We start from the raw sequence: 13,402 nt of genomic DNA, 5'->3' as shown, positions 1-13,402 counted from the left end.
AGTATGTTATTCATTCATTGTCATCCTATCCAAAGTTGTGTGTTTAATGATATGACGAGGTTGGCAGGGACTCCCAGGACCTTATTTCATGGTACCCTTTTTCAATGAAGTTAATAATATCTGTGTCAGTCATCTCTACACCTATTGAGAAGGGTTGAGTCTCCATTCCTTTTCAAAAATTTTCAGACCTTCTTCTTTTTTTCTCACTCAGCTGCCCTCCTCTGAACAGGCCTGGGCACTGAGAGTGCCTATTTTATAAGTAATAATTTTTGTGTGCTTCCCCACCCCCCCACACTTCATTTTAACACATACAGCTTTGGATCAGAAACCATTTTCTTCCTTCAAGCTTCAAGTGAGCAGATCTCATACTTCAGTTCATGCCAGACTGCTTACTTAAGAAAGTTCCTCTGTGAAATATATGTGCTTAAACTCATTATACTTTGATAATATTAATTCTTAGTATTCATTTTTCCCACCTGCAGAAAAGAACCAGACCTTCAGGGATTGGTCAAGAATTCTCATTTTGAACACTCCACAGTTTACTTCATCAGGTCAGTTAAAACTACATTCACATTTTTACTCTCCATCGTAGGGAAAAAATTAAACAAAGAAGCAAGTAACTGCTTTATATTTAAAAACTCACAGGGTAGACACTTGAGACCTTCTACTTGTATAGACTGCTTATTTACCCAAATTTTGCTTCAATGGAAACATTTTGCCAGTTATGGGAACCTCTGAAAGCCATTCTGTGTTACTAATGGCATCATCACATATTCTATTTTCTCAGAAAGTAGTTCTCAGAGCTTTTCATATTCAGGTCCATACTTACTTGGAAATACACCTGCAGTATTGCATCTTAAGGATTCGAAGTTGTTTGCAGCCTCTCTGAAGGTCTTCAAGCATTTGGTCAGTAAGCAGGATACAACCAGAAATATCCAAAATATGCAAGTAATGGCATTTTGCTGATAACACCTCCATCGCTGAGTCTGTAATCTGAACACACAGCCAAAGTGAAGTACTGATTATTCCAATAAACTCCTTCCCACAGAAGAATAATGTACTAATCAGTTTGGCCACTGTAACAAAATGCCATAGACTGGTTAGTTTATTTATTTTTTTTAAGATATTTATTTATTTGACAGACAAAAATCACAAGTAGGCAGAGAGGCAGGCAGGGGGTGGGGTGGAAGCAGGCTCCCTGCTGAGCAGAGAGCCCAATGCGATGCGGGGCTTGCTTGATCCCAGGACCCTGGATCATGACCTGAGCCAAAGGCAAAGGCTTTAACCCATTGAGCCACCCACGTGCCCCTAGACTGGATAGTTTAAATAGAAGACATGTGTTTCTCACAGTTCTGGAAGCTGAGAAGTCCAAGATGCGGTTACCCACAGACTGAGTGTCTGGTGAGGACCCTCTTCCTAGCTTTCAGATGGCTACTTTCTTACTGTATGTTCACAGGGCAGAGAGATAGCTCTAGTTTCTTCCTATTCTTATAAGGACAGTAATTCCATCATGGTGGCTCTACACTCATGACCTCAGTCTATACCTAATTACCTCCCAAAGCCTTACCTCCCAGGACTATCACATTGAGAATGAGGGTTTCAACATATGAATGGGTGGGAGGCAAAAATTCAGTCCATAGCAAACAGAATCAAAACTCTTGCCAGCTTGTTACGTGATGGGCCTGTAACTCACGTTAGCGATTTACCTGTTCCCAGAACAGAAAAACTATGGTTCAGGTGGCACCGACAGACTTTGTGATCTTGCTGTTATTTTCATTTTAGAGTTCTCTATTTTGGATTGGTAACTTCATCAAAACTTCCTTAGTAATACCTGTCACACCAATATGAGCAACTTATGAAATGCTGCCATAATTTGGCTTTATACTCAAATCCACTCTGAGGCATCATCATTTTAGAAACACAGGTTTAATAACATAACATGTTACAAAACTATAAAAAATAGATACCCCTGAAGTTAACTTGCAGACAAGGTCAGATTACTCTGAGAAGGAATCTGAACCTATCTGATGATTTGTGTGGAGAGTCTGGAAGCAGGTGAGTAGGTGAGACAGATGTATGTAGGCAGGGGAAGAAAGAGCAGATTCCGCAGAGACTACATGAATCTTACTCTGAGGAGTTCTGCTGAGGGCTCCAACATCCTGAGAGGTTGCCCAGATGCTCTGCAGAGATAATTCCAGTCCACTTCTTAGATTACTTTACTTACTCAGGGTCTAGCTTTTGAATTCATAGCTAAACTGAGACTTGCTGTAGAATCAATGAGATCACTTTCCTCAAAGGAATTTTTTTCCAACTGGTTTTAATTTCTCATTTTAAATGTTTGAACATTCTAAAAAACATGCCATGAGGCTTGGCCCTTGTTTTTAATATAAAGTTGAGAGAATTATGCATAAAATCCTTCAGTTTGAAATGTACACTTTCTAAGTTTGGAAAAATAGATGTTGTCATTGTCTAAGCATGGTGTGTTTTCAGAACATGCTCAGGACCAAGGTTTAACTTTGTGCCTGATTCTCATAAAAATGCCTTCAGACATTCCTGCCATACTATGTTGGTCTCTGAGGATCTGGTGTCATTGAAAAGACATAGAAAAAAAGCCCTCAGAATTGTAGAGAAAAAGAAAGACAGTGAGAGGATGGAAAAGTTCAGGACAGGTAGAGTGCAGGGAGCTAGGTTTTATTGATTCTGGAGTGAAAAAGGAGCCCAACGTTTCCCACAGATCAGAAGCGCAAGATGTTCAATGACTGAACTGATGTTGTTGGGCCTTGGAACTCGAACTGGAGGTGACTGGCTAAATTCTTAACTCCCAGATACAAGGTCCTAATAGTCCTACTGAGCAGAGAGTGTTATTCCCATTTTAGTGCTGGGTAAGGTGGAGTCATAATATACGTACTGAACTTGGAGGTGAGCTGGTTGCAAGGAAGAGCTGGCCTTCCAGGAGATGGATAAGGTGACCATTCAAGATTGACTCCTGGGCTTTTGAGAAACCTAGCCTAGGATGATGAGCCAGACACCAATGTCTTTTGTGGCTCATCAAAACCAATGTAGGTGAAAATATAATACTATGTGTCAACTATATTGGAATTTAAAGTAAAATAAGATTTAATTTAAAAAAGCAATGTAGGTAAAATATGTTAAACTGGACCCACAGCCTTATGATTTTTCTCAATGAGGACTATTCCAATTGGCTTAAATTATGGTCACCACATCTTCTGAGTCAGGATACTTACTTGACTCACAGAGATATTAAAGTTAAACCCTTCTTCTCTCTTACATTGAGGTTCTGGAATAACCTATTCCCCTTCCATTTTTTTACCCTGGATCTTTGATATAGGGTAATTCATTTGATAATATCTTATTTGTGTAACATCCTCCTTAGTTTCTAGGCTGCAAGACAGTTTATAGAAGGAGCTTCTCCTTACCAAAAAGGAAGAAACAAAACAAAACAAAACACCCAAAATCAAACAAACAAAAAATCCTCTGCCCCAAGTCACTGGAGTCCTTATTTCTCTCATTCTCCTACTTTTCCCCCTAATTAGTAGAGCCACTAAAAAGCCCATTCCGCATCTGTGCCTGCTTTATGGCCAGGGTAATTCCCAGGCCACCATGTGCTGTCCATGTGTTTACATGTCTGTGTGCAATGAAAATAAGAACTCTGCAGGGGGTCCACAGTCAGCGCTAAGTGTGGTCAGTTCTGTGACCCACTTCTAGAACCAGATGATGCTGACCAGAAAGACACTTGATCTAGTTCTTTTTTTTTTTTTAAGATTTTATTTATTTATTTGACAGAGAGAGCAAGAGAAGAGAAAGAGCACAAGCAGTGGGGAAAGACAGGCAGAGGGAGAGGACCCTGAGATCATGACCTGAGCGGAAGGCAGACACTTAACCGACTGAGCCCCCCAAGTGCCCCAGGTTTCCCTTGTTCTAAACAAGTGCATTATTAAACAAATATTTCGCTGTGAACTTTCTGGATTAATTTTGTCACAATTTACCACATCTTTCCCCCCATCCCCTCCTCTTTCTTACTACAGCACGAATAACTATGAATTAGGAGGTTCTAGCTTCACTCTCTTCACCCACTCACCGCACTAAACTGAACAGCCGAGAAGCTGAAGTTTTAGATGAGCTAGAATGTAGGGCATCTTGAGAGTTTGATGCTTTACTAAAAGGAAGCCCATCATAATGCACAACAGAAGACAACACGATTGTTCATGATCTTGTAATTTCTGAGGATATTTTAAAGATTTTTTCATTTTCTTCCCTCTGCATATTTTTCTTCCTCCAAGTTTTTTCTACTAATTTGTTCCACTTCAGAGGCTTTTCTGTTATGTCTGGTGATCCTTGATTGTCTGCCGTTTATCAATAGCAAAAGGGCTAAACACTGATTAGAAGGTCTGAGTGCATGATGTGGGTCTTCTCTACCAAAACTCCAATGATTAGATGGATTATTAGTTGATAAACCCCCAAATGTCAATATTTTTCTGTCTTTCATCCTGTGCTAGTCAGTCTCTAGAAAAGAGGCTTTCAGTCTCCTGCCTGGAGGGAAAGATCTGGCAGCCACATTCTAGGTGCTGTGTTGGAAGAGTGCTTGAGCGTCTCTGCATTCAGCATTCGGTCACATAATTCCTATTTTCACTTTTGTACTCAAACTCTCAATTATACATAGTATCTCCCAGCCCAGCAACCCTCTGTTTTCAGTTTAGTTTAGTTTAGTTTTTTAAGATTTATTCATTCATTTGAGAGAGAGAATGGGCACGTGCATGAGTGGGGGGAGGGGCCCAGGGAGAGAATCCTCAATCAGACTCCCCACTGAGCGCGGAGCCTGATGCCTCCACCCATAAGATCATGACCTGAGCCAAAACCAAGACGTGGACACTTAATCAACTGAGCCACCCAGGTGCCCCCCAGCAACCCTTTGTTTTTACTATTTTTAGAACCTGTAGTAGAGCATTTGGTGTCCTCCCCCCCACCCAAGGACATTTGGCAATATCTGGAGATATTTTTCATTGTCATGGTAAGGCGGCGTGGGGGACCAGGTGTTACGGACACATACTGGGGAGAGGGTAAGGATGCTCTTAAACATTCTACAGAGCACAGAATAACCCCCACTACGAAGAATTATCTCATCCAAAATATCAGTAATGCCAGGGTTGAGAAATCTAGGAAATAAATACCCACCCTTCTGGTGAAGGTAGGGAAGGGCAAGGGCCCAGGGGTATGAAGTAGGGGAGGAAATCTAAGGATCTGTCTGTATTTCTCAAGAACTTTTAACCCAGTCTTCCTCATTTTAGCCACCCTCTTAATCCTCTTCCAGGGGTAAACAGTGCTACCAAATTTGAAGATCATTGTATAAATCAATTTTCCCCCCAGCTTTCTCTACTGTTGGCTTGGAATTCAAAGCAGTCTCTGGTCTGTTAAATTAGTCGATCTATTTTCAAACTTTGAAAATTTTCTTACTCTTGTCTCCTCTCCTGTTTTTCCTATCAACAGGAGCCCCTACCCTTCTTCTGCAGTTCTATAGGGTTTCAAGAGGGAACAAAATTATATGTGTAATCTGGAAAAAAAACTATATGTGTATATCCTATCTGCCATTTTGAGCCAGAATCAGAGATCTCTATTTCTTGACATGGAAGTATGTCCATAGTGTTTTAAGAGAAAAAAAAGTAGGCTACAATGTATTTTGGAAAGGGTGATTCTATTCCAAGAAAAAGGACAAAACACAAATCTTCTATAACTAATCTCTGTGTACGTAGAAAAATATTCTAGAAGACTAAATATAAAATGCCAATAATGGTTATGTCTGGATGGTGGTATGACAACATATTTTACTTTCTCCTTTTTTGTTTTTATGTGTAGTCCAAAGATTTTATAATAAGTATGTATTTATTCCATAAGCAAATGTCAGAAAAATTATCAAACACTGGAAATAAGACAAAAGATGGTTACATGTCTTTTCAGTGTCATACTGGAACACTGTTTAATAGGCCTACCAGAGGAATTTTATAAGGAATTATGCCATACTAATTACTATCAACTAGGGCCAAAACTCAGTGAAGTTACCTGTTGTAACCTGTTACATTTTTGTCCAGGAGAAATGTAAATTATTTCTATCTGGTAGAAATTACAACTCCAAGGTTATGGACTTACTACCTTAGAGGACATTAACCAATTTTAGATCTACCCAACAATCATATTCCAGCATCCTTTTTCTACAGTTCCTATAAATACTCGGTTTGATCAAATGCTCTATGAACTGGTTTTACCATTTTGCTGGTTCTCTAACCTTTGACACATTTTCATATTTGAATGAGAATTGTTTTTAACTTTTTTTTTTTTTTTAAGATTTCATTTTATTTGACAGAGAGAGAGAGAGATCACAAGTAGGCAGAGAGGCAGGCAGAGAGAGAGGAGGAAGCAGGCTCCCTGCTGAGCGGAGAGCCCGATGGCGGGCTCGATCCCAGGACCCTGGGATCATGACCCGAGCCGAAGGCAGAGGCTTTAACCGACTGAGCCACCCAGGCGCCCCTGTTTTTAACTTTTTGAAAAATCTGTTTTGAAACAAATGAAATCATAAAGCTATCTCCAGTTTGGGGAAGGGAAAAAAAAATGTAACGAATACCTCAGACGTAACAAAGTAAACGTGTTCTGTGATGCATTTAACCCCTGCCTACTGCCCTGCCTAGGTTCTTTGTGCTTCAGCTGGACGTGTCTGAGCTCTGACTCCTGCACGTACCTTTGGACAGCCAGCAACGCTGAGAGATGTGAGGCAAATGCAATAAATGGCCAATGCTTTAATAATCTCATCTGTCAGCTGGGGGCAATAAGAGACATCCAAATGTTCTAAGATCAGCGAGCCTTTGCAGAATGCCTGCAAGAAATTCCAAAGTCAGAGGGATTTTTTTCTCTTTTTTTTTTCTCTTAGTCTTTATTTGTATGTTGTGTGTATCTGGAGCTACCTTACCTATAGCAGCTTACTTAGTATGCATTTCAGTCCCTGAAATAGAGATATGTTACATCTTGTTGAGGGAAAAAAAAAAAAAAAAGCAATTACATCCTTTTTTTTTAAACAAAAGACATTCACATGCCAGCTTAACAGCTTAGCAATATTCAAATTCCTGTTAACAGAATTTGGTTTTCCTGAATTTAGTGCTAATGAGATTTTACCCAGGTGTTTAGTAATTGTAAGAGTTGTATTAGCCAAATGACTGGAGGAAAAGGAATCTGGAGGGGAGAATTAAATGGGAGACACTCTGGGTCTGGGGTTGATGGTATTAATATAACAGAAAGACCACAGTCTTTGGAATTAGGTAGACCTGAGTTTTAATTTCATTTCCACCACTGATTAGCTCTGAAACTTTAGCAAGTCACATCATTTTTCTGACCCTCAGTTTCTTCTTTTTTAAATCAGGGAAAATAATATCTACTCTCTAGCATTGTTCTGAAATATGAAAATGTTCACCTGAAGTTTCTAGGGCTAGCAAAGGCCTAGAAATGATTGGAACTTCTTCCCTTTACCTTAGTAGTTCTTAAGTTTCATTTTTCAGTTAAAAGCAAGAACTGTGTGAGAAGAATCCTTGAGGAAATAACAAGAGTTTACAAACCAGCAATTATACAAGAACAAAAAGATCCACAAAAGTAAACCTAATAGTAGTTGTAAAAATATCCTAAGTCAAATAAGTAGGAGTTGGAAACCATGAACAATTCAAGCTGTACCAATACTGTACTTGTAAGTCCCTCCCCCAAATTATAAAAAAACTAGAAATTACCAACATGTGCCCAGTCACTCTAGAGGTTTTGGCTCATTGAGAAGCAGCTCAGATTTTTAGAATACTAAATTGGAGACCTCAGTAAGTGATAATTGACCATTCATTTTAGTTATAAATATTAGATTTTAGTAACTAGTGAGTTACTAGTAAGACATTACTTGTTTATATGTAAAAACGGATGTCCATCAGACTGTATGTCCTTTTCCTCTCAGACCTGAGGGAGGGACCTGGGCTGTTGGATCACTTGATGGCCATCAGGATGACTCCACAGGTAAGACTACTACCAGTGGGCTTCCCTCCCACTGAGTATGCTAATTTATGGTCGTTTTTTTTTTTTTTTTTTTTTCTTAGCCCTAAAGAAGACTGGAAAGAACCAGTCAGCCCACTATTTTCTTTAGCAAGTTAGTAAAAGAGGGAAAATTTCCAGGAGGGGCAATTTAGCATAGGAGGCAAAAGATAGTACCAAAAAATTTTGGTAATTTAACCCTCAATCACTGTCTCTTCCTGACCAACATAATGAAGAGCGATTCCTTTTTCCTCTCACCTCATGTGGAACTTGTCTTTTTCAATGGATTCAGCAGTTACAGTACTTGACTTATTCCTGTATTGTGGCTAACTAATTTGTATAGAGATCTATCTTCTCTAGCAATGAAGTGGTGTCAAAAAATGGAGGGGACAGCTTGTCAGGAGATAGTGAGGTCCCTGTCATTGGAGATAACCAAGTATAGAGAGCACACCCAGTGGTGTTACAGAGGGGAATCTGGCTTTGAAGGATTGGAATTATTGGTCTTGAATCTCAGCTTGGAGATTTAACAAGTTTTTCAATGCAAATACAGGAAGTATCTCAGAGGTATTGTGTGGAACGCTATTAGATTTTTTTTTGTTTGTTTGTTTGTTTCAGAGGTAGAATTTAGTAATTCATCGGTTGCATATAACACCCATGCTCATTACATCAAGTGCCTTCCTTAATGCCTGCCCAGCACCCAGTTATCCCTCCCCCCCACCTCCCCTTCAGCAATCCTCAGTTTATTTCTTAAGAGTTCTCAATTTTCATCTTATTTTTCCTTCCCTTCCCCGATGTTCATCTGTTTTGTTTCTTAAATTCCACATATATGTGAAATCATATGGTATTTGTCTTTCTCTGACTGACTTATTTCACTTAGCATAATACCCTCTTGTTCCATCCACGTCATCACAAATGGCAAGATTTCATTCTTCTTGATGGCTGAGTAATATAATATTCCATTATATATAGAGAGAGACACACACACATACACACCACATCTTCTTTATCCATTCATCTGCCAATAGACATTTGGGCTCCTAACATATTTTGGCTATTGTGGTCATTGCTGCTATAAACATCGGGGTGCACGTGCCCCTTAAAACTACTACATTTTTATCCTTTGGATAAATACGTAGTGGTGAAATTGCTGGGTTGTAGGGTAGTTATATTATTAACTTCTTGAGGAAACTCCACTTTTGCCTGAGTGGCTGTACCAGTTTGCATTCCCACCAACAGTGTAAGAGAGTTGCCCTTTCTCTTCATCATCACCAACATCTGTTGTTTCCTGAATTGTTAATTTTTCTGCTAGATTTTTATACCCCCTTCACAAGCATCATATTTATAATTCGGTAGGTTCTCAATATATATTAGTTGGTTGGTCACCCTTTATAAGTGTCTTCAAGAATATAAAGAATTTGGGTTGTTGTTTTTTTTTAAAGAATTCTGTTTTAATAATATAGGAATTCTTAGGTCACAAGGGGTAGGATAACATTGTTTTCTGTTTAGAGAATGGACAGAGTCCAGAGAACCAGAGAAAATTTAAAACAAGAAGGAATATTTATGCTAAGAATAATTTATTAAAAGATAAAGTGAGCTTTAAAGAGAGATTCAAGGCGCTTAGTGTCTGAAAACCCTTACAGTTACATGTTACATCTGTCCATGTTTTGGACTGTTTGACTCAGTTCTGCTTTAAGCCTTTTTAAAACCTCTAATATTCTTTGAAGTTGAACTTTCTCAGAGGTTTTAAAATTAAAGAATAACTTATAAAAATGTATTAGAAGGTCTATGATACATTCATGGTAGCATTCTCATCCATGGAAAATCTGAGGCATAAAGATTGGTCTTGGGCTTTGTGCTTGGCATAAGTCACTGCAGATCCGAGAAGTAAGTCACAACTTCTCTTTTCTTTATAATTCATCTTTTCCTTTAGAGACATGTAAGTCATAAGTAACTTAAGTCTGCAGTCATGTTTCACCACACTCATGAAATTCCATTTCTCCCCTACAGATAAGATTATTTTATGCTTTTCTGGCTCCAGTGATGCAGATTCTGACATATATTAGTGCTGTTGATTTTCTTGTCTTGGAACATGTCAGACTAAACTTCTTTCCAGACAAAATCTTTTGTAGTGAAGATGGGGAGAAAACACAGACATTATCAGGTTTGGCTCCAACCCACATATCAACCAGTTTTGCTGTGGGTTAACAATTTTGAAGTAAACTTCCAAATGTCTTAGTGAGTTAAATCATTTCTTTTCTGTATGTCCTGAGCTGAGTCACAGTGTGGGAAGGCTGAATGACCACATTCCTAAATTGGGTATGTAGAGGAGACCAGTCTCACGGACATTTACTGACTATCACAAAGACGTGCTTCTGCCAAAATCCTGACTTAAGCCCCCTCAACAGGTGGCACTGTCAGCCTCAAAAAACTCCCTTTTTGTGGTGCATACCCGTCTTTTGGCTAGTTACCTCATTAGGTTCTGATTCATTCTACCACTAAGTTTTTTGGGTTTTTTTTTCCCCCTATTGATAATCTTGAGAAAATCTTGTACTGTCCAGAACCATTTTCTATAATGAAGACTGGTTTTGGCTGTTTCAAAGGCTAAAATACAACTTCCACAATTTTAAGTTATAAACTGGATTCAAAACTAGTTTCTTGGGCATTATAATATCCCATTGAAGATAGCCTTGGTCCCACTAGACATCAGAATATGTGGATGTAACAATGGCCGGGACACACTGAGCTGGGGAATCCAGGCATTGCCACCAAAACTAAACTCTGTAAAGCCTCACCTCCTAGTGAGATGCCTCTCCTATTCTCACCCTCCCTGCCAGGGAATCTATTCTGTGCAAGACTTAGCTAAGGCATACTTCTTTTAAATATGGAGGAGATTCAAAAAGGGTAAAGTCCAAAGCCCCAAACAGGCATTTCCAAAGATACTTTCATGATGCAATTTTTTACCTAATTACATGGTGATTTGGGAGATAAGCTTTAGCTTCAAGCCAGCTCAAATATGGCTTATTCCACAAACTTTTCCCCAGTTCCTTCCTCTGGAGGGAATGCCTCTTCCAAATCCCTATAGCATTTAATTTTTTTGTCTTTCCCACTTCACACTTGTATTATAGCTATTTATATCACTGTTTTATCTTCTGCATCGACTATAGCTTCTTGAGGGTGGAATCCATGTCTGATTCATTTTTGTGGCCTCAACATCTAGATGCAGAAGAGGTTCAAGATGAGACAATGTCCAAAGAAAATGCCTCTTAGCATAGGAGTGAGGAAAACGAGCTCCCATAGATTGCTCTCAGAATGCTAAGCCCAGTCCTTCCTCACACTCTGTTTAATACCTGCAGTTATGAAGATGGTTAAGAGCACAGAGTCTGGGGCCCACCAGCCCGTGTTCATATCCTGCCATTTAGAAGTTCTGTGTCTCTGGATAAATCACCCACCCTCTCAATTCCTCAGTGATCTCATTTGCAACAGGGGAATAACGTGGTACCTTAATATGGCACCTACTTCAGAGGGTTGTTGGGAGGATAAAGGGAGAGTAGCTGGTGCAGAGTAAGCAGTCAGTAAATAATAACCAGTACCGTTATTTGTATTCTTCTTCTCTTGCACTCTTCTGCTGTATGGTATGATTGCCAGATTTTTTAAATGATACACATCATAGTAAAAATATTTTAAGCAGGGGCGCCTGGGTGGCTCAGTGGATTAAGCCGCTGCCTTCGGCTCGGGTCATGATCTCAGGGTCCTGGGATCGAGCCCCGCATCTGCCTCAGCATCCCTGCTGAGCGGAGAGCCTGCTTCCCCCTCTCTCTCTGCCTGACTCTCTGCCTACTTGTGATCTTTCTCCCTGTCAAGTAAATAAATAAAATCTTTAAAAAAAAAAAAAAATATTTTAAGCATGCACTTTCAATAAATGCATTAATATACTTACAAATTATATAGACATATAATTATTCAAATATATATTATCTTATATTTAAAAACAAATATATATTATCTTACAAATGTATAGTATATGGATCTTATATATGATATATCATATAAAAATAAAATAAGACAAAAATAAATCTAAATAAGAGTTCTAATATATTCTTGTCACACTGAAATAGATTGTCTCGTTCATTCCCCAAAGTAAATATTTTCTCTGGAGATACCTACTCGGAAGTGCACCTTTGGTTGTCAGTAGACCTTGATGATTTACTAGCTGCATGGACCCTGGGCATTTGGTTAAAACAAGGGAATACTTTTATTTTTTATTTTTTTTTTTAAAGATTTTTTTTATTTATTTGACAGAGAGAAACCATTGCTAGGCAGAGAGGCAGACAGAGAGAGGGGGAAGCAGGCTCCTGCTGAGCAGAGAGCCTGATGCGGGGCTCGATCCCAGGACCCTGAGATCATGACCTGAGCTGAAGGCAGAGGCTTAAACCACTGAGCCACCCAGGCGCCCCAAGGGAATACTTTTAAAATGTAAAATGCAACAAGTACATAAAGAGAGATCAAATGTGGGGAAATTAAAGAACAGAAAGAGTAAGCAGTCACAGAGTATATATTGGAAAGAAGACCTGGAAAAGAATAAAACACAATATCTTTGAATTAGAATTTGAAAAAATTCCAGAACAGTTTCAGGTGTTAGACTTTATCTCTAAAATAAAAAATAAGCCAGGACTGGACTAACCAAAAGTCAATCAGGTATTTCTCTTATGGCCTTTAGGAGAACCTGCACTTTCTCCATTTTTCTAAGATAAGTAAAATAAAATGGGTGCCCAGTGGCATTCCTCCAGGGGCTTGTCTGGGACAAGAAGGCCTGAGAAAAATTACTTAAGCTACAATAATCAGCCTGAAAGCGTTGATAGGTTCTTTTTGCACAGCCAGCCACTCCACTTGTTCTCTTTCTCATTCTTTTCCAAGAAAATGGCAACTCAGAACTTTTACTCCAAGGACAAAGTCATGCTGTCCTCCTGTGAACTCTTCCACTTAAAGATCTCTAGGAAATAATGAGTTCAGGAGCCATCAGTGCTGCTTTGATCTCCCATTTGGGGGCATAATGGAATAAGAAATGATGTAATCAAGGGAGGTTACTCGTTTATAAGAAAACTCAGAGGACCTGAAGTTGTGTCTGTGACCTCGAGAAAGTTAGTCAACCTCAAGTTTCCTCACCTATGAGAGAATGAAAATAACTCTTAACCTATCTCACAGGCTTATTGGAAGATGGAAAGAAATTGTGTACTCCAAAAGCACTTGACAGTCATAATACCCTTGACAAATGCTGGCTTTTGTCTCTCAGCAGACGAACTGGAAAGGCCTGGAATAATCTTGTCTGCTGTTTAAG

The 13,402-nt window shown here is 39.1% G+C and overlaps 1 protein-coding gene across 1 annotated transcript in view; it reads right to left on the bottom strand.

Annotated features, from left to right (window-relative positions):
* FBXL13 (F-box and leucine rich repeat protein 13) overlaps positions 1-13,402 on the bottom strand; it is a gene marked incomplete at both ends in the record, with an annotated part of 240,961 nt that overhangs the window by 14,482 nt on the left and 213,077 nt on the right. The window contains 2 exons of the mRNA XM_080818712.1: positions 830-993; positions 6,749-6,883. Of these exons, the coding sequence (XP_080674838.1) occupies positions 830-993; positions 6,749-6,883 (299 nt within the window). The remainder of the gene's footprint in view (positions 1-829; positions 994-6,748; positions 6,884-13,402) is intronic.

Source organism: Martes martes, assembly GCF_963455335.1.
Source record: "Martes martes genome assembly, chromosome: 11".
NCBI lineage: Eukaryota > Metazoa > Chordata > Mammalia > Carnivora > Mustelidae > Martes > Martes martes.
This window is presented reverse-complemented; position numbering and strand designations above follow the sequence as displayed.